The sequence below is a fragment of the Pelobates fuscus genome, chromosome 7 (assembly GCF_036172605.1).
Source record: "Pelobates fuscus isolate aPelFus1 chromosome 7, aPelFus1.pri, whole genome shotgun sequence".
In the NCBI taxonomy this organism is placed as follows: domain Eukaryota; kingdom Metazoa; phylum Chordata; class Amphibia; order Anura; family Pelobatidae; genus Pelobates; species Pelobates fuscus.
In genome coordinates, this window is record NC_086323.1 from 64968508 (window position 1) to 64996356 (window position 27849).

Here is a 27849-nt window from a genome sequence, read left to right on the forward strand (position 1 = left end):
AGTCAGGACAGGCTGCATACACTTAATGTGGCTTACCAACCAAATCCATGTAATGTTATACATATGGGCCCAATGACTCAATTAAGTGAGACTCAGGCAGTTGTTGAACAAAAGATTACACTTTAATGGCTTAATGAAATCTGAATGATGTATAGTTACTGAGCTCTGACAGCCAACTTTTGTCCAGTCCATTTCCTTTAGCATTATGTTAATGCACCAGCACTGAAACGGTTACATTTTGCTTTGTTGGTGAATACAAATTAATGTATGGGAAAGAAGTTTAGAAAACAATTCTCTGACATGAACATAATAGCAGTCAGTAGCTATTGTGTTGGGCCCAAGCAGAGGAGTACGGAGGCACAACAGGGTCCTTAATAGGAGGCGGAACTCGCGCCAAGCCTGGCTTTCATACGCCCCCATGTTTCTGGAGTTTCAAATATTTACATATAGACGCATTTTGTTCTTACTTTCTTACAATTCGGCTGTTGTAACAAAACGGCATTTTGCCAACACACTTTATGGCCCAGTATATATATTTTTGTATAATGTTGAGGGCAAATTTCACATGAAATGCTTTTTCAAATAAACTAGATTTTTCTTTTTAATTATATCGGAGAGAGACATAAATGTATGTAGATGTCGAGAGATCCGTAACCGCCATAAAGAGGCATATTTAATATATTTGTGCTAATTCTCTTTAATAACACCAATGTTCATGTATAGAAATAATTAGACTTTTTAAAAAAAATGTATTCTTTTGGTAACTCTCTCTGTAGAAATCAGATAATATATGCTAAAGCGTTAAATGGCAATCCTTTCTTTATTTCATTACAGATAAGTCTGAGTCCAGGATAGACCCTTTCTAAAGTATATAGACTGTCTAGCCTGATTTCTAAGTAACATGAACACTGCTGTCTCTAAATCCCGGTCCCCCGGGACCACTAAATGGTTTTTGTATACATCTTCTTAAGCACAGGTGGTTTTAATTGGCAATAAAATTAGTCGAACTTGCCCAACTAAAATGTATTCTTTAAGTGATGCATGTTATGCATACTTCCCAGAATGCAAAATAATGTAAAAAATAAATAAATAAAGCTGCGTGGCTAATTGCCTTTTCAAAAATTGGCTTTTTTTTTTTTTTTTTAATATAAAAATTCTCACAGAATAAATCAAACAATGACCTTGTATAGACGTCAAAAATACAATGTTAGATCTACTATTTTTATTATTATTTTTTTATATTTTTAAAGCTACTTTCTCCAGAAATTTAATAAAATTAACCTCGAAACACCTTAACCATCAGGCTTGGCATAGTACAGGCACAGTTATTGCAGGATTACTGAAGAACAAGGACTCCCTTTAAAATTCCGTGAAAGTTGGCAGGTATATCAGGTTTACCTGATAATGCTGTTCTATTGTTTAATGCTAAAACACAAGTCCTCATGGGATGCAGATGCATCTAGGACTTTGAGTATGACACTATGCACTCAGTTAATCTTTTTAATTGTGCAGTCTGTATGATCAGGAAATTCTGAAACTCTGGGAATTCACAAAGAGCAAACCTGCTACCTCTTCTGGGCTTGTGTTGGAGTATTTTCATCCAATTTTGCCATTGGATGCTACATCTCACCCGATGCTTAGCAAGGCTTAGGATTATGGGAGATGCAGTTTGTAAACATCATCTGGGGAAGGAAGGATAGCACAGCCTAATTCTTATAGTAATTCTAATGACTGCCATTGCAATACCCCCTGTATATTATTCACACATCCCTACCAAGTATTGGAGTCTGAGCGAGACAGACAACGTGTGCCTAGCTTCCCTGCCCCCCCCCCCCCCCCCCCCACACACACACACACACACACCTCCCTGAGCATTCTGCAGGAACGTGTCAGCGTGCGATCCCGGACCTCAGACTAATTAGTTTTGAAATGGAGTTTTGATTGAACTCTCCAAATCGATGCCGCAGCAAAATTTGTTTCTCAGGCTTCCTATTAAAAGCCATCTTAAGGGGCAGTTTTTACTACTCTCCCTGTCGTTCAGTCGATACATTTAATAACAACTTACAGGCTATTTTCAATAAAGTGGCGACAGCAAATTAGTAGTTTGAACATGACAAGCCTACTGCAAGATCACATTCAGAAAACTCTGAGCAATTTAGGTTGGGTTTTTTTTTTTCTAAGGAGGAAGCATATTGCAAGATAGCAAATGTTTGGATTTCTTTTAACCCTTTCAGTACTGCAGTGTAAAGTAAATCTGGGGAGAACTTCTACCAGTATAGTGCAACAAACCAAATGATGCCTCCATCCTAGACTTGTTCACTTGTCTGAGAGAGGCCAGCTTATAAAGAGTGCTGAGCAGCACTGCTTCAGAATGTTTATATCTGACCTTATAGAAAAAAGGTAAACAACCTAATAGGGAGTACAGAAGAGAAAGGGTTAAAGGGGTGGCAAAAGGGCATAACCCTGCATAAAGCACAGAATGAAGAGAATGAAGGTACGACCACCCCGTATCCAAACGGGCTGATCCCCTTCAGGCCACCCCAAGATAACGTCTTGAACAAGAAAATAATAATAAACTTTATTTTAAAAAACAAAACAAAAAACTGGTTTATATATCTGACCTTTAGTGTGTGGTTGTTTTTTTTTTTTGTGTTTTTTTTATTAAAAAAGTTAAATGGAGGACATTGGCAATCAAATGCTCTGTATTGGATAGTCTCTCTCTTTTAGTATTTCATTACCTGAGTCCTGAGTAACCTCAGACAGGTATGTGTGATATTCCCCTTGAACTATGCCTGTGAGACATGCCCAATGGGACTCTTTATTGGCAATGGCTAAGCACTGTTTGAGTCTGAGTTGATTCTCGAGGCCTACTTTTGAGCCCCAAATGGTGTTTGCTCACATCGTGGACTCTGCAATAATTTCCTTATTTCCCATGCTTTTACCAAATGCTCGAGTTTCGTTTGACAGGCCTTAATTTAACTTGAAATGTTTCCTTCAAAACTAGAAATATGGCCGCCACAACAAGCAGATTTTTTTTTTTTTTTTTTCTGTCAAAACGACCGAACACAAACTTATAATTCAAAAGTTTTTAGTTTTTGTTTTTTTTGAGAAAGGAAAATGAAACCTATGTCACTGTATTATCTTCATGTTAAATGTCTGTTTGAATCAGTGCCATATAAGATTTCTGTTAGTCACCTCAATATTACTAATTTAATGCTTACCTTATTTGGGTTTAAAATATCTTCTTCACACATCTATCATGATACATCAAGTTATTGCATTAATAGTCAATTAAGGCATTCAGTGGAACTCTTCCACCCAAATAAGTTTTAAGAGTAGCTTTGGGCATTACTTAACCTGCAGAGTTGGGACCTGGCTCTTAAAGGATTAAAAGGGTACAAACGTAGCTGAGTAAAATAAACCTTTCATAACCCTTTGTGCTCCAGAGTAGTAAAAAGCAATTGTTGTGCCTCTGGCTCTAAAACATCCATCATTTAAGGGGAAAAATTATAAAGGAAAAAGAAATGCAAATCTTTATTGACAGTAACTGAAGAGTGAGCATAGTCAGGAAGAGAAGTCCACTCCTATTTTGATAACCTTTGTCACTCAGTTTACTGTGAACTACATTTCCCACGATGCTTTGCATACTCCCGTTCTATAAAATTACATTTTAAGTAACGTCCTTTAATTGTTGCGCTCTCAAGTATTTTATGAGAAGTCATTTTAATGCAATGATGAAGATGCAAAATGGGAGTATTGCATTTATTTAATTTTTTTTTCCCTGAAATGACCAGCTTGTGTGAAACCCTCCACCCCCACTTAGACATGATTAATGGAGACTCTGCCGAAGACTCCAAAATTATGTTCATGTAATAGAAAAGAGGCAAGATACTGCAGTATTCTGTAATATAGTATGTGAACTCGCAAGTACAAATCATATTTTAGACATGGTTACTTTATAATTACATGAACAGAGTACAGTAGTCAAATGCTGCTCAGATGACCTTTAATCCCCCTTTATTTTTCCCTTTTTTTTTTGTTTCGCTTGATACATTGATTCAAGATTAGTCCTTCCTTAACTCTATTCTCCAGGTGATAAAGGGAATTGCCTAAATTTTATCAGCATCTTATCAAAAGCCCCAGCGTTGAAACCAAATTAATCTATTTTTAAAGATACATTTACTGCATTTCCCTTCTTTTCTGGATAATGATTAAATGTAGTACGAAAATTATGTATGTACATTTTTTTTTTCCCCCTCCTCGTTGCTTTTCCTATTGAGCACCCCCAACCCCCCCACGGCAGATGTTGTGGTCTCATTTGATTGCATAGGAAAACTGCAGTGATACAGCAAACAGCGAGAGAGATATGATGACAAATGGGTCCAGATCCCGCTAAATTACTTTCTGCTCAAATCGAAATTTCATTCAGTTTGTTGCTAGCAGAGATGAAGTAATCTAAATTGTGGACTCAGGAGCAGATAGAGGGAAGTCGGAGCAAGCATTTCATTATCGAGAGAGAGGAGGTTTGGATGAAAGAGATGAGCAGAGGCAAATCTAGAGTGTTGACACTATGATTGAAAAGGTTAACCCATACACATTATATATCAACCTGGATAGCAGCGAGTTTCTAATGGAAACTCTGCTCTGATGGAGGTTTTGCTGGGGTTTCAATACACAGAGCATGATGTCTCCTTAGATATACAATCAAATCCTCTTAACCCTTTTGATGACTCACATCTCCAGATATGATTAAAGTACAAAAGGAGTTCTTCATATAATTTCAAGGACACAATGCATTTAAACTTGCCATGAAGTGTATCATATAAAATTATAGTCCTCTCTGTATGTATGCATGTGTGTGTGTGCGTGCGTGTGTATGGTGTTGGGCGCTTTTAACTATAAGCTTTCAAAAGTACCACTGCTTTTATATAGTACTTCTCTATAAAATGAATATATGAATCATATTTTATGTAATGTAACCCAGGACATCCTTGAAAACGAGAGACGTCTCAAAGTATCTTTCCTGGTAAAAAATTAAATACATCCCTTTTTTTCTGGGTTATTTTATAACCTAGGACTTGTTGGGAATAGATATGGGAAGCGCAACCCCGCAAATATGAGGTCAAGGATAGAAAAAGAGCGGAGTTGGAGATTTTATTTTTTAATTTTTTGGTGTGTGTGATTCTTGCTATTTTTAACTAAAATGTGCAATGACCTTGTCAGTTCCCTAATGAGCTACCCTGTTAATTACTACTACTAATTATCTATTATATTGTGCCTTGTAATTCACGGATTGATTTTAGATTTTAATGTTTTGTTCTTTTCTTCCTCTCTTGAAGAATCCAAAAAATAAACTTTTTAGTTCATCAATTTAAATATTGTAACTGTGATGTCTATATATTTTTATGATGGAAAGAGTGTTTTTTTTTTTTTTTTAATGTATTTTTCATTTTTTTTTTTTTTTTTACTGTAGGTTATTTGGAAACAGCGGCGCTTGTAGTGCTTGTGGTCAGTCGATTCCAGCCAGTGAACTTGTCATGAGAGCACAAGGCAATGTCTATCATCTTAAGGTACAATGGGGGAAAAAAAAATTATATATAAAAAATAAAATACTTTCACCGAATTCCCACCCTTTGCTGCTAAAGCAAATTACCGAATCCTCAGCCTTTGCTTTTGTTATGGTGTAGTGGTTGAACCTTGTTCTGTGAACTAGTATTGGAAATATTTAGTGTTTGTTCAATGTAGTGAAGGGACAATCCAAACACGCACCACCTTTGTGCAGGGATCATGGTGCAAGTAGAGTATGGTTTGAGATAACCGCTTGCCTCCCACTTTTGTAAAACCCTTATATAGCGTTTGCCAGACATTGGGGGGATTGTCCATAACCTTAAGTCCTCTACCCTGTCTGACCAAGCTCGCAAAAATGGTTTAACAATAACTGTAGGAACCTCATCCATGGCTTCCTACCACCGTAACAACCGCAATAAACTGTGGGATTTTGATGGTTTGTTTCCCTTTAAATAAACAATTAAATATAGAATTGTTTAATTTTTTCCTATTGGAGATAAAACTAACACTTCACAAATAGCATTAAAAAGTCAGGTATTTAATTAGTGTTTCCCCTCTCCCCTCCCCCCCCCCCTTTCTTTCTTTCTTCTATATAGTGTTTCACATGCTCTACTTGTCGGAATCGCCTTGTCCCCGGAGACCGGTTTCACTACATCAATGGCAGTTTATTCTGTGAACATGATAGACCTACAGCTCTCATCAATGGTCATTTGAATTCACTCCAGAGCAATCCACTACTGCCAGACCAGAAGGTGAATACGCAGCTCTTTATTAATAAGCTTTCAATAGGCCTAATTTGAAACCATTATTCTTCACCTTTAAAGTATGTGGGTACTTCTTTCATGCGTATCTATTCATGATGAATAAACTGGTTCTCTCTGTGTTTTATAGAATACGCTCATTAATTAGTTGGCTAGTTCCCCTACACTAGCCTTGGTAGCCTTTTGCCTGGTCTGTGGCTTGTCCTGGTGTTTGTGTGTTTGTGCCTCCCAGTGTATTATAGGCTCTGATTCCCTGCCCCGCCTTCTCACGGAATAAATACAGTAATCGGTGTATACAGGGCTGGATTAAGCTAAAGCTCTCTGTGTTTTGCTAGGTGTGTTTTGTGTGTCTGCTTTTCAGTGTGTCTCCATGTTGGTGTGCATGTGTTTATCAGTCTTCTGACACACATAGTTGGTTTAACATGTAAACGTGAAACTACACTACACAGGTAATGTATTTACACCCAGGCACATACAACCTCTGCCATGCAGATAGGTAAAACTACAAACCTATTTACAAATAACTCTTTGTAAATAGGAAAAACAAATAACTATGCCTATAGTTCTGTTAACCTTTATTTACACATACATATAACTGTGCACACATATATTGGCTTAGACATCTAACCCTACATACACCTAATCCCTTTAATATATACACAAATGGTGGGGGTCATAGAATACACGCAGGATGCCTAAACTGACTGAACAATAATATGAAGATGATCTACTAAATTAGTGTAACTCTCTGGGCCTGTGTATAGTTAATTCTGTGCTCTAAGCACAATTATCCTCGAAGCCCAATGTAGTAGTTGTGGTAAGAGCAGTCTGTGAGTGCAATTCCCAAATTTCTTGACAAAACAGTGATGGAAACCGTACCCAAAAACTCTTTGGACCATAACCATTCCATAGTGGCTGTGGTGCTTGGGTGTCTCTCTTAAACTGGATCTGGTTGGAAGGCCAACAAACTATTACACAGCTGAGCCTGTAGGGAGCAACAACCATGAAGTGCATGCAGAGTTTCACTGTCATTTGTCACCCTCCATTCCTTAGGAAACTACCCAGACGAACAGCTGACCAATCCTCTGCTCCTATTCTCTAAATCAATCATTAAATATATAAGTGGATTGAAAGTAAGCAGCTAATTGGGAAGAAGGACCTGAAATATGTTTTTTTAGACTTCATAACTAGGTCCACCATAATCTTTGACTCGGGGCCCTTAATCTAGCACTATATGTAGAGTTCTGTATTTATCTGAACGTTATGTTTATATATCTCACTGAATTTTGTATTGATATATATAGTTGGGAAAGTCTCGTTCATCAGTTTCAATCTTTCACACATCTGTTCCTACTGTTGATCAAAACAAAAAAGCAAAAAAACACTTTAAAGCAATTTTCAGTTGTGTGGCAAAATTAAAAAATTCAGTTTGCAAGGGTGTATAAGCCACAGTCCGCTATTAAGAACAGAAACTTCAGGTTAGCGAACCTCTTTGAATGTAACTGGGCCCATAGCCTCCATCCAAACATTCTTTTTAAACAGGCATACAAATCTGTTGTTTCAACTTATTTAAATATATCTGACCCTTTCAGATATCCTGTGAGTCAATTTCATGTATAGACACATTCTCTTATCAGTCAGATAACTCGGTGGTTAATACTCTGACAAGCAAGGTCAAATTATCATACGGACTTCAATAAAATGTGTACCAAAAAGAAATGCCATCAAAACCAGGAAATACTTTCTGAATGTGCTTGTCCCTAATATTATTTATTACTATTCTGCTTATTTCCACAAAACATATATCCAAAACGTATGTAATTGTCTATTAATCTGTGATGAGGAGCATGCATGTAAATATATGTACTAAACTAAAGTGGTCTAGGACATAAATATTTCATTAAATATCTTGCCTGCTGAAAGGGTTTAAAAGGTCAGATGACCTTTTATAACCACCTTCTCATGCTTTAGTGTTTAGTATAATGTAGTTGGAAGTGATGAGTCCTATTTAATCAACACTAAAAGGGTTAACTCTTTGTAGACTAGAGATGCTATAAAGCTTTGAGTGCCAGTAACTGTGTTGGCAAAAAAGAGACAAGTTTTAATTTTTATTTTGTTTCTTTTTGTATCCTGTTAGTTGTTGTTATTTATCCCAGATACCTCTGACCATTTCCATAGCAAATGTGTCCATGTATTCTGCAAATGTATTGTCGCATTTGTATCCAAAATGAACACATGGAATTTAAAGAGTTTGTGTTGAAGATAGGAAATTGTGTTATCTTTGGCATTCCTGCTCTCATATTCACTATGACCCACTTATCTCCTAATGGGTGTATGGCAAGGTTAAGGTAAGTATTTTATCATCTATGCACCATGCCTGCAGAAATGACTGCAAATGGATAGATTGGGAAAACAAAAAGCTTGTGTAAAGTATGATTGTTAAGGACCCATCCCATAATACCATCACTGTAGTGTACAGTTGTAGCTCATACCTAAAAGAACAATGATGAACCCTAAGCCTGGGCTTCACTGGTGGTGTGCCGATGGTGATGTAACATCATGGGGTGCTACAGGCAGCCTTTTCCAGGAACATTTTTATCTATTCCCTGCTATTTGTACAGTAGAATGTCCACTGAGAATTTTTTTTTTTTTTTTCAATTGCCACATTGTCAAGGGGTAAAAATTGAAAAAGGGCACTTATAAAAGAATGAATGGGAAGTTTTAGAAAATAGTTTTTATTTTTTTATTAATGCTACTTAAAGTTAATGGTCTCTGTTTCTAAATTAAAAAAAATAATAATAAAAAAAATATATATAATATAGTGTTGTTGTTGCTTTAACGTGTCTGTAAGACCTAAAATACAAATTTGGCGTTATTCTAAATGGAAATGAGCCTGGCATGCTATCTGTCGCAACCCTCGCTTCGCTGTGTAGTATTTCCTTTTAATACAATGCTAACTGCCTGTTTTGTTTTTATTAAAATATGCTTTGCATACATACCAGTAATTAAAATCTGGTTTGCCAAGTGTTGCTTCATAATTGTACATCTTTATAACTACACACAATGCTTTTCTTAAATGCAATATAATTATTTTTTTTTTTTTATGTAAACGGATGTGACACAAACATTGTGATCAACAGGTGCACAGTTCTGCAGCAACTAAATTGTTTAAGATCTGTTTTCATTTTCCTAATAAGACTTATTGCTAGTCCAGTGAGTGCATTTTGATAACTGCTTTCTAATTTGTAACAATTACTGTCAGCCCTCTCTAAAGTCTGTTCATTCTACACTGGTTCAGAGAGGGGGAAAAAAAAAGGCACGACTCTTGCATATAATTTTATTCACATCATATTTCATGCTGATTATGTATTGATGACATTGATTCATTTACTCTTTACAGCTCCACTTGCACGGATAGTAAATCTTATTGACCACATATGAATTTTAATTTCAAATTGGTGATAGATTTTTCCATCAGCTCTGATAGCATATTTGACTTTTTCATCATTAACCCAGGCAATCACGCTGTACTGAGTTATTGCATTGAAACAAAAAGTGCATACTTCGGTTGTTGCCACTCTATAGATTTGCAATAGAAACTTCATTAATGTCTTGCGAGTTAACAGAATTAGTTTTTTTTTTTTTTTTTTTTTTTTTTTTTTACTGTAATGTAAAAAAATCTTTTGTTGTGAAAGATTCCTGAGTTAGTGATAAGGTATTATAAAAAAATTAACTGTATGCAGGACCATTCTTGGTGTGCATTAAGACATTACAATAAAAACAAAATTAAAGAAACTGTTAGGTATATGATCTGTAGTACTGTAGACCCTTAAAAGTACATTATTAAAAAGAATCCCTTTTAAATTGGTGTTATAAAGCCAGTCATGGCAAAATGCAAGCGCAAAGTGAGCCTGTTATTTTATTATTTGTATAGCGCCATCAGATTCCGTAGCGTTGTACTGTGACAAGTTCACTTTAAACCATGCTGACACACTTGCTTCATTGTCGTCACATGCTCTGTAGTTGCTAGTTCCTGTAACTGAGATCAAGAGAACCATTTGTAGAAGGGTTTTGTTCTCCTGACACTCACTTTTCTGCATACAGGTCTACAACATCGTCCTTACCCCAAATGACAAACGATTGATAGGTGACAAGGAGGGGCCTATACCAAAACTAAAGTTTTTCTTAAATTTAGAATAGGAATTTTATGGATTTTTACTTGGGCAGGGATGTACCTTCACTAGTACAATTTAATAATATTCCACAAGCAAATACTCCTGTAACTTCAGGATATAATATTATGTTGATGCAAAGAGACTCTTTATTTTGAGGGGGGGGGGGGAGGAGGATTCTTCAATGCCCCTTTCCAAGCCTCACCCATTGGTGGTATAAATCAGTCCATGGGCCACCAGTGGGGACAGCCTTGCTCTGTCAGATGTTTTTGCACATTTAGTTGCTCGTGTGCTCCTTGCAACCCTTTGAGTGCCGTAGTTATACCCGCCATATCACCGCACTATGTACTAAACATGGGTTAAGGAGATGTATGATAGTTTGTCCATTATTTCAGTCTACCAGACTTCACACAGTGCCATTGGCCTCCTGTTTCCCTGGGAATGCTGCTCCAAAGGTAGTGATTGTAGGAATTGAGTGCAGAATAAAATGGCATAAACTTTAGCTTTCTGTGGGATTTAAAGGGACAGTTATAGTATCAGCATGTACACTTGTGTAATGATAATTAAAATGTGAATTTAAACACGCATTTCTATTTTTAGTCTCCTTTATCACTTCTTTGTAAGATGAATGTTATCCCTCAAATTCTATTGGGGGGGTCTCATTATTGCATCTCTGGCGGGCCTTGTTTCAAAAAGGACCTTTCCTGTCCATCTGCCAATACTTTTGTTTTATTTCAACCTCATGCAAAGTCATGTTTCTTGCTGTGAAGGTTCCATCTAAACTATTTCTAGCCTCTTATCTGCTGCTACATTCTAATACAGATAAGGTATTTTTGAGGGCTGTGGGTTCTTTGTTTTTATTTATTTTGTAAACCATTAAGTATTAACTGGGCTGCATTGCCCAGTTTGTTTTATATTTATAATTGTTACTCCATTTTCCTTTTTTAGCTCACGCTTGTAAATGCTATTAACTGCGATGTGGTGCAGGGATAACCAGAAACCTCTCTGCTTTACTTGTATGTAATCAGAACTTTATCTTGCCAAGATGCCCAATGTTCAAATATATTGTGCAGTTTTTCATAACTAAATGCAGAGACTAGGCTCACATTTGATTATACAAGTTTAAAAGAACACTACAGCGTTAGGAATGCAAACCAGTGTTCTTAAAAGGACACTATAGTTACCAGAACAACTACAGGTTATGTAGCTGTTCTGGTGAGTCTAGTCATTCCCTGCAGGCTTTTTGCAATAAACTCTGTATTTTCAGAGAAAAGGCAGTGTTTACATTGCAGCCTAAGGATACTTTCCATGACCACTCCTCAGACGGCTACTAGAAGTGCTTCCTGGGGTAGTGCAGCACAATGTGAAGCACTGCCATTCCATGTCTCCTCCCTTTGCATGCAGACACTGAACTTTCCTCATGAATTGAATCAGTGCATCTCTGAGGATATGCTGATTGGCCAGGGTTGCGTTTGACTCCTGCACCTCTTTTACACAGTGTCACCAAGGGGACAAAATGGTTCAATCTAAAACTCCTCATAGAAGAGCATTGGGAATCTGATGCTCAGCGAGCAAATGTGCACATCTCAAACCTTCCTCATTGGAAAGCATTGTATTTGGTGCTTTCATGTGTACTTCCACATCACGTGACAGGTTTTTTTTTTTGTTTTTTTTTATTTGATCAGTGCTGCAGAAGACCTTCTATTGTCTGTCATGAAGATGGACACCAGAGGTGAATTTAGCCATGCAAATGCTATTTCTATGATTAAATCAAACCTAAAAAGGTTAAAACTACAGGGTCACTTCACCCAGACTACTTCATTGAGCTGATGTCTTTAATTAAAGTAGCAAATAGATAGAAATGAAGAATATATAGATATAGATCTCTATCAGAAATAATATTTGTAAAAGGAAACCGAACAGCTAACTCTTAGCATTTAGAATATGACATTACCTCTAAAGTGACACATCTTCTTAAATATTAATACAGATGTCCTGAATTAGTAAATTTTTTTTTCTTGACTTGCTGCTAAATTGCCATTAGTTTGACATTTTGTTAAAGGTTTATAACGTGTGGACAAGGAAATTATTTTTATTTTTTTGGTAATGTTTCATTGCTGTCACTGCGCATGACTTCTTCATAGCACAAATTTTTGAGAGAGCACTGTGACATCAAAGCTTTTATTTTTATTTTTGTGTGTGTGTGTAGAAATCCAATGTGTGCATTAATAGCTTTTCTTTATATTTCTGTTTTCCCCAGCACAGTGTTTTTAGAACAGCCAATTTAATAACACTCCCACTAGCATTAACTGACGAAGTAGAAATATAGACCCAATTACAAATATATGTTGGAGTTGCAATGAAGACCTATAATAAATTTCACAATGTTATGAGGCTTGTAGGGCATCTATAACAAAGTAACCAGAAAGGAAACAATGTGGAATGAGCACTGATGTTAACTGCAGTTCTTCTTCTAGTTGGGAGTTGAAGTCCATTAATTAATGGAGGAAGGTGCGTAGATTGCTTAACACTGCAGTACTTATAGTATATATGCAGTGTATTTAAAAATATTTTTTTTCAGAGGATTGTGTGAAAGGTAGACTGTCATAATTATTACTTTTTATATTTTTAAACTTATTCGGCATTGAACTAATAATGAAACATCTCGAGCAAGATAAATAAAATTAAAGGCACCATTTCAGATGAGGTAGGAGGAAAGTAAATGTTTCAATGAAAGGGTAGTTAACTGTGATTGCTTACAAGCAAAGTTTGCTGCTAAACTGTTAAATGATGGAAAACATGAAAAACAAGATATTTCATGAATAGTTTTATATTTTCTGGTGAAAAATGTGCTTTATGCTGTTGTATGAACTTCCATTTTTCGTGGTAAATGGAAAATAATTGCATGGAATACATCTTTTAGCATCTTATAAAATTACATTAGTGAACTACATATACCATTATGTACAACAAGCCTTCAGACTAGGTTACATAGAAAAGTTTAACATATCCCCACACTCCGAGCTTCAACTCATGGGAATTAAAACTCTAATTCCTCACCATGTTAATTAGCTAGAGTGAGAAATGTAATTTGACTGTCCAGAACAACTTGATTAGAGAACAGCTAGTGAGTATATTTAATAAATGAGCATCAAATGTCTTCTGGGGTAGGCCATATTCCAAGATGAGAACCTATATATAATTTGTTAAAGACAAATGTATGAGGTAGAATTGTGACCATTTGGTTATGACCACCTACTGTCATGCATTTGGCTTTAGCGCAATAGCCACACAGGAAGTGTGGTGTTGAACTTTTGTGTACAAATGCAGCTAAGCAGCTGTGGTGAAATGTCCTATATATGGCCACATAAAAAAAATAAATAAAAAATAGGTCCATCTAGTTTTTCTATTATCCATCTATGTCTTTTATTCTTTACTAATATTTCAGTGCTTCAGCTACAGTATCTGTAGTATATGTTTTATACAAATAGAAAAGAGGGTTCCCTCAAAGTTTGACAATACAGTTAATCATATGTTTTCGTTACCCAGAGTTTTTTTTTAGTTACTCCGGTTTTAGCATTAGAAAGCAGTCAACTTTGACCACATGGCGAGTGAAGCCTGTAAAGGGATGGGAGTGGGTGATCAAGATGGTGCTGCCTACAAAGTAAAAGGGCATGTTTTGAGGGAGGAAACTAAGTAAAAGAGCTAAATGGTACTTAACGGAACAAAGGATTGAAACTTTTGGGGGGGCAATTTAGAAAAAAAAATGTATTTGGTGGTATACAAAGAAAAGGCTGCTTTGTGTGTCTGGAGTGTTCCTTTTAATATTGCTTACTAGTCTTACTAATTGTTTTATAGACAAAGTAGATACCGGTTACACACACACATCATGCATCTGTTCCACTCACAAGAGCCATCAAAAGAACATTGGTTAAGTTACGTGGGCAACTAATACAAGGCTATCTAATGTTCTGTGTTCAAACCACCAAACAGGAATATCTTATTAAATATATGCATTTTGAACAAAAAATATTTTAAAATTAATATTAGGATGGCATTTTCTTCTTTGTATCTTTATTTTTTTTATGTAAATAATAATATTTTGCTTGGCATTTTGCTTGGAGATACATGTATGCAGATATTGGAATACTGCCAATGAAAAATCGGGTAACACGTACATTAATCTGTAGGTAGATTTATTGCATTCCAAAGTGTTTACTTATTAATTAAATTCTTTGTTATCCTGTTTGACAAAGAGGTGGTGGCAATGCTGAGGAAATTGGGCTCACCTGCACAATCAATCAACATTTAGTGCATAATGTTGGTGATTCCAGATAGCATTAACCCTTTTAGATCAGGTGTGTGCAGCACATTACATTCAAGCAGTGTTTTCAAAGGTGTGTGTGTGTGTGTGTGTGTGTGTATCTCCTTTTTACTTGCATACACACGCGCATTCTCTTTCAGTATGACTATATATGCAGGATCTTCTAATTTACAGATCACTCAACAAATCCCTAGTTGTTCGATAATTAGTTGTCTTGGTCTGTAGTAGAAGACATTTGATGCTCATTTATTAAATATACTCACTAGCTGTTCTCTAATCTTTTTGTTCTGGACAGTCAAATTACCTTTCTCACTCTAGCTAATTAAAATGGTGAGGAATTGGAGTTTTAATTCCCATGAGTTGAAGCTCGGAGTGTGGGGATGGGGATATGTTAAACTTTTCTATGTAACCTAGTCCGAAGGCTTGTTGTACATAATGGTATATGTAGTTCACTAATGTAATTTTATGAGATGCATTCCATGCAATTATTTTCCATTTACTACAAAAAAATGTAAGTTCATACAACAGCATAAAGCACATTTTTCACCAGAAAATGTTCATAAATAAAAATGGACATTAAAAATATACGCTATGATATATTAAAATTCATGCTTTTAGTAGCTGAAACTGACCATTATCCACCTCTCTTTTATTTCACTCCTCCTGGCCTGGTTCTGGCCACATTACGGACCTCTGGAAAAATGATTTGTGTCAGTGTCCTCTGTGTGTATAATTTATTAATTTTGTGACTTTTAAACTTCAGATTAATAGATCATACACTCCTCCTTATAGCACAATATTCACAATGTCATATTGACTTTAAAAATATTATTTTCTACTTTTAATCAAGCTTTTTTTTTTTTTTTTTCCACTATAGGATTAAAGGGACACTAGAGTCACCAGAACAACTACAGCTTAATGTAGTTGTTCTGGTGAGTATAATAGCTCCCTTCAGGCATTTTCATGTAAACCCTGCCTTTTCAGAGAAAAGGCAGTGTTTACATTGCACCTAGGAACACCTCCAAGTGGCCACTCCTTAGATGGCCACTGGAGGTACTTCTTGGCTCAGGGCTGCACTGTAAACAGCCCTGCCGTTCAGCGTCCTCAATTGATTCAATGCATCTCTATGCGGAGGTCTTGATGGTCTAAAATGGCATTTGGCCCTGCCCCGTGCTGATTTTAGCCAATCCAATGCTAAAAAGCACCCATTTTGATGTCACAAAGGGGCGGAGCCAGGACCGGCGCGGCACTGGTAATGAGGTGAATTTTAAACTTTTATATGGGAGTTAAGGGGGGGTCAAGCTACCTAAATGGTGGGTTTAGCACTATAGGGTCAGGAATACATGTTTGTGTTCCTGACCCTATAGTGATCCTTTAACTTAAATATCAATGTATACACATTTCGTTTAGAATTTAAAGGATCACTATAGGGTCACAAACCTGTATTCCTGACATTATAGTGTTAAAACCACCATCTAGCCCCCCCTGGGCCCCTCATGCCTCCATAAATATAGCAAAATCTTACTTGTATTCAAGCCAGAAGCTGTAGCTCTGCATGCTGTTAGACTCAAAAAAACTAACCATCTGCTGACATCAGCAGAAGTGGTAGCCTGATCCAATCACAATGCTTCCCCATAAGATTGACTGAGACTGACAAGGAGGCAGATCAGGGGCAGAGCCTGCACAATTCAAACACAGCCCTGGCCAATCAGCATCTCCTCATAGAAATGAATCTCAATGAGGAAAGTTCAGTGTCTGCATGCAGAGGGGGGGAGATATTGAATGTTTGGATGCATTTTAGGCAGCCATGACCCAGGAAGGATCTCTAACAGCTTTCTGAGGAGTGGCCAGTGAAGTTATCACTAGGCTGTAATGTAAGCCTGAAGGTAACTCACCAGAACAAATTCAATAAGCTGTAGTTGTTCTGGTGACCTATACTGTCCCTTTTTAAATCAAAAGAAATTACTTTCTTGAGGAAGGGGTACTTAGGAATTTGTTTTGAGACCTGCAGGGTTACTTTTACATAAAAGGTTGAGAAACATGCCTCTGTGGTAATCTATGTGCAAATGTATGACATTTTTGACTTAAATAGTGTATGCTTTTATTTATTGTACTTAACTCATGCTTTGAGCAATCTTAATATTAAAAATAATTTACAGAGTCAATAGCATCATTGGACTAACCTAGATTAAATAATTCAGTCTATGAATCCAGCACCAGCAAAGTATACTGGCACTGGTTGTTCGGTGTGCACCTGCTGCTTCTCTGAGAAATTTTTGATTTTATACTTGTGGAGAAGCATTGGATTGGCCAATCACAGCAATTGCTGCATATCTATTATATATTCTCAATGCCTCTCTGAGAAGTCAAGATTAACTCCTGAATCCTGATGCCTTCTGTGTGAGCAAATTTGAGACTGTACTGGCGCAGGACCTTTAACTTGGATTTTAACTTTTTTTTTTTATTTAAGAGTGCAGTAATAATAAAAGGTGTGGGTGTGTGTGATATATATATATTTTTTTTTATTTATTTTTTTTTATCATCACTGTCCTGACCTTAAATGACAATTTGATCCTGCCCTATGGAGATATCTATTGAGGTATAGGATGGATTTTAATGAAAAAATAAACGAGATATATTGACCAGCGCTTACTCTCTTCAGAGTTGCAGTTTATTAATAACATGCTTCTCTCTTTCTCATTTTGTTTTAGGTCTGTTAAAAGGTCAGAGTAATATAGAATGCGTGCCTTCATCTCAAATTCTGTTCATCGCAGATGGATCCCATGTCTCCAGTATACAAGTCACCTTGTAGCTAGCATCAGTGCCAGCTTCATGCCATTGCACCTTCTCTGTTCTTGATTGCCCCTCACATGTATTGGTGTATGAAGATGAACATTAAAGGACTTCATGAACCTTGGGCTAACGGGAGACACTTGGGGGGGAAAAACAACACATTGAGAGCTTCACCAGAGGACTACTTTGGGAGGGGAAAATGACTAATGAAGCTAACTTTGCAAGAAGCGTTCAAAACGGCTTTCTTACCCTCATTACCAATTAACAGGGCACTGGCCAGAGTTTGCACCCTGTGTTTTGACAACATTCTGTTTTGCTCTTTGTATATTTAAGTGTTGTAAGGAAGTATGTTCCAATCAAGCTGAACATAAACTAAAGGAAAGTTGTAGCTTTTGTGGTACTCTATCACAAACCCTTTTATTGTATCTCTGTAAAATACAATGTACGTATGCATGTACGTGTTTATTTTTATTTTTTCCTACTTTTTATCTTTATTTTTCTCTTTATTTTGGTTTTATGTTGCTACTTCCTATGGCAAGAAAGAAGGGAAGAGGCAGGAGAGAATCTGCTATTGTGTAGAAATTTTCACCTACTTGCTGGTTGAAGAAAAATCTTTTATTTGTGATATTTTCAGAGACATTTGCTCTAGTATGGTGTATTTAAATAATAAAATATTAAAATGCTATCGTTTAAATATGGTTTCTAGAACTTTTTGAATTGATGTTAGAGGGTCAGGTGACATTCAACATTAAATTTTATACACCCTATATTACAAAATTTAGGACAAAACTATACATGAAGAATTAGCCGACTTGGAGAATTTAAAATTCTGCAAAATTTGCGGCTGCACAACAATTTGTGTTAAGTGCTCAAAATTTTAAATCCTATTGGATTTCTCAAATGTCTTTTTATATAATTTTTATTTGTATTAGATTTTTTTGTTTTTTGAGAGACTCAAAGAATGGCCAGCTTTTTCTGTCCAATAACTGTTTTAAATAGTAGCATATCCATGATTATATATATATATATATATATATTATAATATAATTTTTTTTTTTTTTTTTTTTTTTTTGGTAATTGCAGGAAGCCTGCAATTTGGATTCCACAGACTTTTGCAACATATTTTAACCATTTTAGAACATGTACAATATTTCATTTTGTAAACTTAAAGAAAATAATGTGTAACCACAAGTCTGTATGGATGCTATTAAGTGTGGCAACCACAATGTACGCATGTAAAAAACATTTTCACTGACCTCGAGGATTGAGTTTTTCTGCTGACAGGATGACCGCAAACCACGTGCAATTCTCCTATCACACGTACCAGCATTATATGACACATAGAAAACAATTTTTTGTGATTTTTGACTTTACAGTTTTGGTAAGTAGTAAACACAATTTTTTAGTCAGCCATATACTGATGCCAAAAAGATGTAAAAATGGTATAGACTGCCAGACAGAAAAAATATATACAGTATTTTTTTTTTAAAGGGGTACTCCAAGCATCTTAACTAGTACAGCCCCCTGTAGTAATAATGATGTAAGATGTATCCGGGACACGTATCCTGCTAATGGGCAATGTTCTGTTTTGCAGAAGCCGGATGCCGATTCTGCCGGCCATTCGTTGACAATAATTACAAATGTGTGCATAGGAATATTCACAGAATTGACATAAGTAAGCCCGGAACTACAGTTCAAATCACTGAAGTGGTCATGGTGTTTTCAGTAACTGTTTAAAAATTCCATGAAAGGGTGACTGTATAATCAATTTTTCTAAAGATAAGATTTACAGCTTACCAACATTAAATCATTAAACATTGCAGAATCAAATCTTCTATAACCTCCCGCGTTAAAGGGGCAGTTTGCGCAGTGTAAAGGGTTTCAGACAAAACTAGTCTTTTACTATTTAAAGACTCATCCATAAGTGACCAAATATTAAAAGAAGGGGGGGGGGACACACACTTAAATTGGTCTTGAATTCTTCAAAAACTTACCATAGCTTCCAGCGCTACAAATGGGCAACTTTTTTTTTTAGAGAGAGATATGCAGCCAGGGAAGGAATGTATGTAACACCTTATACTTATTATAACAGCCAGACCAACATATTAACATTTTATTTACACAAACATTGTAAATACTAATACAATATCCTGAACTCCTGGAGGGAGGCATTTGGGTTACAGACATGTTTGCTAAGACCGCAATTATTGCACGGACTAATCAAGGGTGGAAAATAAATCTACTTCAAGCACAAATGATTGATCAAAAGCACAAATGTGTTTTGTAGTGAAAACCATTTGTAACTGCACACATTGTTTTATAAATGTTATGTAGGAGTGTGTGTATAATATAGTTTATCACTTTTTTTTTTCCCACCATAACTTTCTTGGTTTGTACTTCACAAGTACCTCCAAGCATCACCAGCAAGCCAGTAACCAACCTCATGCTGATGAGTTGCATTAACAACGAAACAGCTGTCCATGAGTGGTTCACTGGCTTTGCTGTATACAGCAGACACATACTCAAGGAATCCATGTATAAAGTGGAATTATAGGGCAAAAAATGTGGTTCTCATGTGGAACTCATTTGCATAAAATTTTCTGAGATTTATGTGGGAAAATCAAGTCTTATGGCTTGACTGGTGTGTGTATTTGTGTTTAGCAATGTATTCACTATCTCTCTCTCTATACACACACACACACACACATCTCCCAAGTTTTGTTTTTAAAGGAATTTGAAATGGTTGTGTAACAAGCGTATTCTGAATATTAGTTCAGGAAGTAGGAAGGAAAAAAACAAACAAACCACAAAACTTGCATATTTCCATGTGATCAATGAAAGCTCTTCCCTGATTTGAAATCTACTGTTTTGTGTTTTTCCATCTGTCAAAGTACATCTGTTGTAATTTGTTATTTTACTCTATAACATTTATTTTTTCTGTAAACCGTGCTAGCCAATTTAAAACCTGCTATTGGCCATTTTGGCTTTGTGGTAAGTACTAGAAAAAGGGGGGTTATGCAAATAAGGTGTCAGGTCCGCTTTCATATTGCACCAGCATTGTGTTATGTATAAAATTGGTACTTCAACCTTTACCCACTGATACATTTGTTTTCTGCCGTTTCTGTAGAATGCTAAATCAATCCTTATTTCCCAATTTTTTTTTTTTTTTTATTATTTTTTTTTTTTAAGGATTTTATGCTAGATTTTTTTTTTTTATTTTCCTGATTCATTACATTCATAAAAAAAAGAAAAATGCAGTAATATTACTAGGCAAGAAAATACAAGAAAACCTGAGACTTTGATTCACTAAAGTGAATTTCAAATGTAAGGTCAAAACAGCCAAAATGGAAAAAAAGTATTATGTTTCCAGTTTGGCTACATTGGCCATAAATGTTAAATTTACTTTGAATTCTCAGTTTAGTGAATAACCCTTTTTTTTTTTTTTTTTACATTAGAAGAAAGAAAAAAAAATCAACAAAATACAATGAGAAAGTAAAATGCCACAAGAGGTATAGCAAGGAAAAGTGCAAAAAAAAGGGGCCACTATAACCAATGCAAGTACTAGTTGTACAACACGAAGTTAAAGATTTAAAATTAATGAATACAGAATATATAGACAAAATATACACCTTTTACACAAAAACCAGTGGATAAAACTTGAGTGGGTATATATACACAAATGAATAAAAATAAATACCCAAAAATATGTGGGAGTATGAAGATTCCTCTGTATCTTCAGGAGAAGCACAAAATATAATAGAAAATCTCCCCATATATGTACGTTGGATGTAGACAGGAGGATCAATGTAATCTTCTTTATCCCAGCATTTTAACTTTAAGGGAAAGAAGATAAAAGAACATAGTGTACCACTTTAAAAATATAGTAAACACTTTATTGTCTGCACTTACAACATGCAAGAAGGTTAAAAGCCCATCAGGTATTGTTGTGAACTTCTTGGTAGATCTCCCAGTCGGAAATGCAGGAAACCAAATTGAAGAAACACGAACAAAATAAATTGGAACTTAAATAAAATCAAAAGTCCGTTAAATAAAGGATGCCCCTGACGAAGTCGTAGGACGAAACGCGTAGGGCGGCAAAGAACACTTTATTTAACGGACTTTTGATTTTATTTAAGTTCCAATTTATTTTGTTCGTGTTTCTTCAATTTGGTTTCCTGCATTTCCGACTGGGAGATCTACCAAGAAGTTCACAACAATACCTGATGGGCTTTTAACCTTCTTGCATGTTGTAAGTGCAGACAATAAAGTGTTTACTATATTTTTAAAGTGGTACACTATGTTCTTTTATCTTCTTTCCCTTAAAGTTAAAATGCTGGGATAAAGAAGATTACATTGATCCTCCTGTCTACATCCAACGTACATATATGGGGAGATTTTCTATTATATTTAATGAATACAGAATGAAAGATTGGAAGGTGTTGGAGTGGCATTTGATTTGGAATTCAGACGAAGATATTTTGCAAGCATTTTAATGAGGAAATATTGCAATAGTATTATGGTATAGTCTGGGAGATAATTGCTGTTGGTTATTACTAATTGCTACATTTTATTACATTGCCAAATTAATGTAGGAATTTCATCAAATATGCTCTTTCTTGGCACATGATGCCATTTCATGAAGCCCTATGTGAGGCTTACAAGCATGTGTGTTTATACCGGTAATAAAGGGAGCAATATCCTGTTAAGCCACAGTTCATAGGAGTGTGTCTGTGCCAGTGATCTTGGATAGAAGACTCATTGGCAGAACCCACTAACTAGCATACCTTACTGGCTTACACTGCAGCACTGAGTTAAAAGGTATTATTTCATTGGATACAATGAAAAGACTTAGTTATCTAATAAGTTACAGTTCTGAGATTTTGAAGACCTTTTTCCAGGGTTTTCTATTGGGGTACTTAAAGGGTTACTTTTGACAAGGGTCACCTCTCCGAAGTATTATGCCCTACTGGGCATTGTGGACAAGGTGCCCCTTCTCAATGCTCTGTAAAAACCTAGAAATAAAAGGTTTTGCTTACCTAAAAGCCAGCGCTGGGGCAAAGCTCACCATTTATTTTTTTTCTGCTTAACATCATATCATCACTGGGGCCACGTGTGGTCAAATTGTGGTGGAATCTCGGTAAAAATAAATTTAGTAGGCTGAGATTACCACGTGGCATGTGTACGTGCATATGCTGACGTATCGATCAGTTGGTTGCACGAGGCAAGATACGATCAGTAGTGTACGGAGCATGTGCAAGAATACAGGATATAGTATTCCCCCTCCTCCATTGTGCTGGACAAGCCATGCGGTCAAACAGGAAGTTAATTCTTATTTGTGTTGATTGGTCAAGGGAATGTGCGGGTGGAGCTTAATATGGGAGGAGTTATATGCCTATATAAGGAGCCTGCACTATTGTCCGGGGCTCAGAACTTGCTGTATTTTGGTGACATTAGTCCCTCTGAGTCCCGATCGGTGATCCAATAAAGAATCTCTTCCTTCCTGAAGAAACCTGTGTCCATCTCTCTGTGCTTGGCTTCCGTCAGTTTCTCCGGTATCATTTGGTGCATTGGCCGGGAAGCTCATTGTTCAACGGTAGCTGAGAGGCAGAGGCGTGAGACGGTCTATCTTTGCCCACGTTCTCTACGGCTGCACCCCTGAACTTCTGCGTGGACCTCCCTTCGTCTCGGCGCCACTGGTCTGTTGTCCAGGAGATCATCGGCCTCTACGTGAGAAGTGCTGGGGTGTCCCCGTCGATGAGTGTGAACTCAGGTTCAGGAACGAGGAGGTAAGACAACTGCTGTTTTAGACGGCAGGACCCGCTAGGGGTATACCGATTGTGCGGTAGGCCCAAAGGGGTTTTTGAATCTGTATCTGCCCCCTCTGTCGGAGGGAAGGAGCGAAGGCGCACCGCTCGATCGAACGCTCTTTAGTCAGACCGTTTGATTTGGTTAGTCAGGCGGGGTCCTGGTGTAAATAGCCCTAGCCGGACACCGGTGTCTTGTCTAGACTAGCGTTCTAGGGTGTATATTACGTTCGCTAGGTCGGAGGGACCGGGAGACTAAGCGGCGCCTGTGTAAATTCGGTTCGCTAGTTCTCATCCTATCTGGGCTAAGTGGGAAGGCGTGTAAATTTGGAACCCACTAGACTTTTGATAGTACGACTAAGAGGCGCCTGTGTAAATTCGGTTCTCTAGCTCGTTGTATAGTGCGACTAAGAGGCGCCTGTGTAAATTCGGTTCTCTAGCTCGCTATATATGTGGTGATTGGGCAGTGTGGCTAACCAAAACGGGTGTATATAGTTTTAGGTAGTCCATTCAAGGTACTGGCCAATAGTTTAGTTGGGAATTGTAAATGTGTTAACGATTGTTTTAGTAAAGTGTATATCTTGTTAGATAGCGCGAGCTCAGCCGTCTAGCGAGAGTGTTAATAGTGTGTTGCTGTATTATAGTGCACGGTACCATAACCCTGTATATTTACTGACATTGTATAATAAGTACTAATCATTGTCGTCAATTGCATGTTTTAACACCATAACCACTAATAATTGTATTGTGACCTTAACTTGTACTTTGACCTATGCTAACCGTACTGTAACCGCTATTTGTAAAAGACGATGTTACTGGGGTGTGTTATAGACGGGTAATTCGTATATAGAGAATTATAGCGTGGGTGACTGTATAGTTACGCCAAAGGGCATAATATTGATTATATAGTGACTGGTGTAACAGCTGTGTGTGTACGGGAATTCCCTGAGTGTTTATTGTTATTGTGTACGTTTCACTTGGTAACCGTACCACGTGGTGCTGTTGCCAGAGGAAACGGGTGTGACTGTTGAATAGTACGCGTGTATAGTAATCGTTGTCGACGACGTTCCATTGTTAAATATGGGTGCGTCGCAGTCAACGATTCCGGATCCCTTAGGATGTATGGTTAAGAATTTTAAAAAGGGATTCAAGGTTTGTGATTTTGGGGTTAAGATGTCTTCTGTGCGTTTAGTTACTTTGTGCACTAGGGAGTGGCCTACTTTGGTTGCGGCATGGCCGCCACGTGGCAGTTTGGATCCAACTCTGGTACAGCGCTTACACGTGGCTGTATCAGGTAGGCCTGAACTTTACGGCCAGTTTCCTTATATTGACTGTTGGAGACAGGCCGTAAATGACTCGCCAAAATGGCTCCAGACATGCCACGAGGAGCAGTGTCGCCTCATGGTAGCTAGGACTTGTTCGTCCACTAGGACTGGTGTTAGGCCCATTTTGGACACGCCCCCTGAGTCCGAGATCCCTTTGCCGCCCCCTTACTTTCCGTTAAGAGGAAGTGACGCAAACGCAGGAAGTCCTGCACCCCTCCCCTCATTACCCTCATCCACTTCCGCTTCCTCCTCCAGTACAGGATCCACACCCCCTCGTACTAAATCACCCCTTCCGGAACCAGAACCCACCCCCATTAGAAACGAATATCCTGATTTGGCGCCACTTCAGACTTCCGGTCAAGCTTCATCTAGCTCGGCTCGAAGTGTTTTATTTACGACCTTTTCCCAAAACCAACCTCCCACATCCCCATACCCTATCTCTCCCCGACCGGAACCCATGACTGACGCTTCCCTACGTAGCCCCATCCAAACCCGACAGTTGACTGGTGCCCAACAATTAAAGCATTATCAGATGCCTCTTCGCCTAAATCCCGGGTCAGCTTATATCGATGCCGCAGGTCAAATGGCACACGCTGACCCAGTCTTCGTATATGTCCCATTTACCACTACCGACCTTTTAAACTGGAAGACCCATAATTCCTCGTATACTGAGAAACCACAAGCTATGACTGATCTGTTCACCTCAATAGTACAGACGCATAATCCGACATGGGCTGATTGCCAGCAGTTACTAATGACTTTATTTAACAATGAGGAAAGGACAAGAATAAATCAAGCAGCCATAAAAGCACTAGAGGATAGAGCCCGTGCTTTGAACCAAGCTAATCCAGCAGCATGGGCCGCAACACACTATCCCAACACTGATCCCGATTGGAACGTAAATGGTGCTGATATGGTTCAACTCAGAGCCTATAGAGACGCTATAATTGCTGGCATGAAAGCCGGAGGAAAGAAAGCCATTAACATGTCGAAGACAGTTGAGGTGATTCAGAAAAGCGATGAAGCGCCCAGTGTCTTTTATGACCGATTATTGGAGGCATACCGCTTGTATACCCCCTTTAATCCGGAAGACGCAGATAATTCCCGAATGGTTAACTCCGCCTTTGTCAGCCAAGCTTACGGAGATATTAAGCGCAAGCTACAAAAGTTAGAAGGGTTTGCAGGTATGTCCATCACCCAACTAATGGAGGTAGCAAATAAGGTTTATATGAACAGGGATACAGAAAATAAGAAAGAGGAAGAGCGCAAGATGCGTAAAAAGGCTGATATGCTAGCGGTAGCAATCGCAGGCGTAGATAAACGGGGCCCAGATAGAGGCAATAATAGATGGAGTAGGGAGCCTTTGAGTAGGGATCAATGCGCGTATTGCAAGGAAGAAGGGCATTGGAGGAACGAATGTCCGCAAAGAGAGCAGTACGAGAGAGACCAACCCAGGGCAGGCTACGGAAACTTTAGAGGCAGAGCGAGAGGTAGAGGAGGCCCCGGAGGGAGTAATGGTTATAGAGGGAGTAATGGGAACAGAGGAAGTGTTAGGGAAGACAGGTATATTCCAGCAGCGCAAAGGTCCCGCGATAGAGAAGGTAGGGACTTCGTAGGATTGGCTGACACGGTCATGGAGGACTATTGATACCGACCGGGCTCCATCCCCCTTGGTCGAGCGGAGCCTATGGTCGATGTATCAATAGGGGGGAAAAGGAGTGCGTTCATGATCGACACTGGTGCTGAACATTCAGTGGTGACTAATCTAGTTGCTCCTCCATCTGGAAGGACTATTACTGTGATAGGAGCAACTGGAAGAAGTGCTGAAAGACCGATTCTTAAAAGTCGACTCTGTACATTGGGAGGCCACGTAGTAAAACATCAATTCCTTTATATGCCTGAATGTCCAGTCCAATTGCTGGGACGTGATATGCTATCAAAATTACAAGCGCAGATTACGTTCCTACCAAATGGAACAACATCTTTGAAGTTTAATGGACCTTCAGGTATTATGACTTTATCCGTACCAAAGGAAGAAGAGTGGCGACTTTATACAGTGTTGACTAGCCAAAACCCTAGGAGTGATGAGACATTGTTTAACATACCAGGAGTTTGGGCAGAGAAGAACCCACCAGGACTGGCCCGCAATATTCCACCTATAAAAATTGAACTGAAACTTGGGGTTTATCCAGTGAGCCTAAGACAATACCACATCCCACAGAAGGCTAAGAAGAACATCCAATCCTATCTGGATAAGTTCATACGGTATGGTATCCTAAAATTCTGTACTTCCCCCTGGAACACCCCATTGCTGCCTGTTCAAAAGCCCGGTACAGATGAGTATCGACCTGTGCAGGACTTAAGAGCAGTCAATGATGCGGTTGTTAGTATACATCCAGTCGTACCCAATCCATATAACCTGCTTGCTTTAATTCCGGGCGGGGCTACTTACTTCACAGTCTTAGATCTCAAAGATGCCTTCTTTTGCCTCCGAATTGCCGCAGAAAGTCAATGTATTTTCGCTTTCCAATGGGAGAACGCTGTAACGGGCTCAAAACGCCAAATGACTTGGACAAGACTGCCCCAAGGGTTTAAAAATTCACCTACCCTATTTGGTTCAGCCCTAAGTCAAGACTTATTGGATTTCGAGTCTATCCCAGGAGAATGTGTATTGTTACAATATGTAGATGACTTGTTGATAGCAGCAGTTACAAAAGAAAAATGTCAGCAAGCAACGCACGATCTACTACATATTCTCTGGAAGGCAGGATACAAGGTGTCTAGAAAGAAGGCTCAGTTGTGTTTGCCAACTGTCAAGTATCTGGGATTCCATATCTCTGAAGGTCAAAGGATTATGGGGCCAGAGAGAAAAGAAGCTGTCTGCCAAATACCAATACCCAAGAATAGAAGACAAGTGCGAGAATTCTTGGGGGCAGCGGGCTTCTGTAGGATATGGATTCCCAGCTATGCGATACTAGCAAAACCTCTGTACGCAGCTATCAAAGGTACAGAGCACGACCCCTTCTTATGGACCCAAGAACAGCAAACGGCATTTGAAGATGTGAAGAAGGCTTTGATGAGTGCCCCAGCATTAGGTCTACC

At 37.9% G+C, this 27849-nt stretch overlaps 1 protein-coding gene across 1 annotated transcript in view; it reads left to right on the forward strand.

Moving 5' to 3' along the window:
* The window catches only part of LMO4 (LIM domain only 4), a 28890-nt gene extending 10578 nt beyond the window's left edge, over positions 1-18312 (forward strand). The window contains exons 3-5 of the mRNA XM_063427310.1: positions 5474-5570; positions 6165-6320; positions 17537-18312. Of these exons, the coding sequence (XP_063283380.1) occupies positions 5474-5570; positions 6165-6320; positions 17537-17545 (262 nt within the window). The 3' untranslated portion in view covers positions 17546-18312. The remainder of the gene's footprint in view (positions 1-5473; positions 5571-6164; positions 6321-17536) is intronic.
* Positions 18313-27849: the final 9537 nt, after the last annotated feature.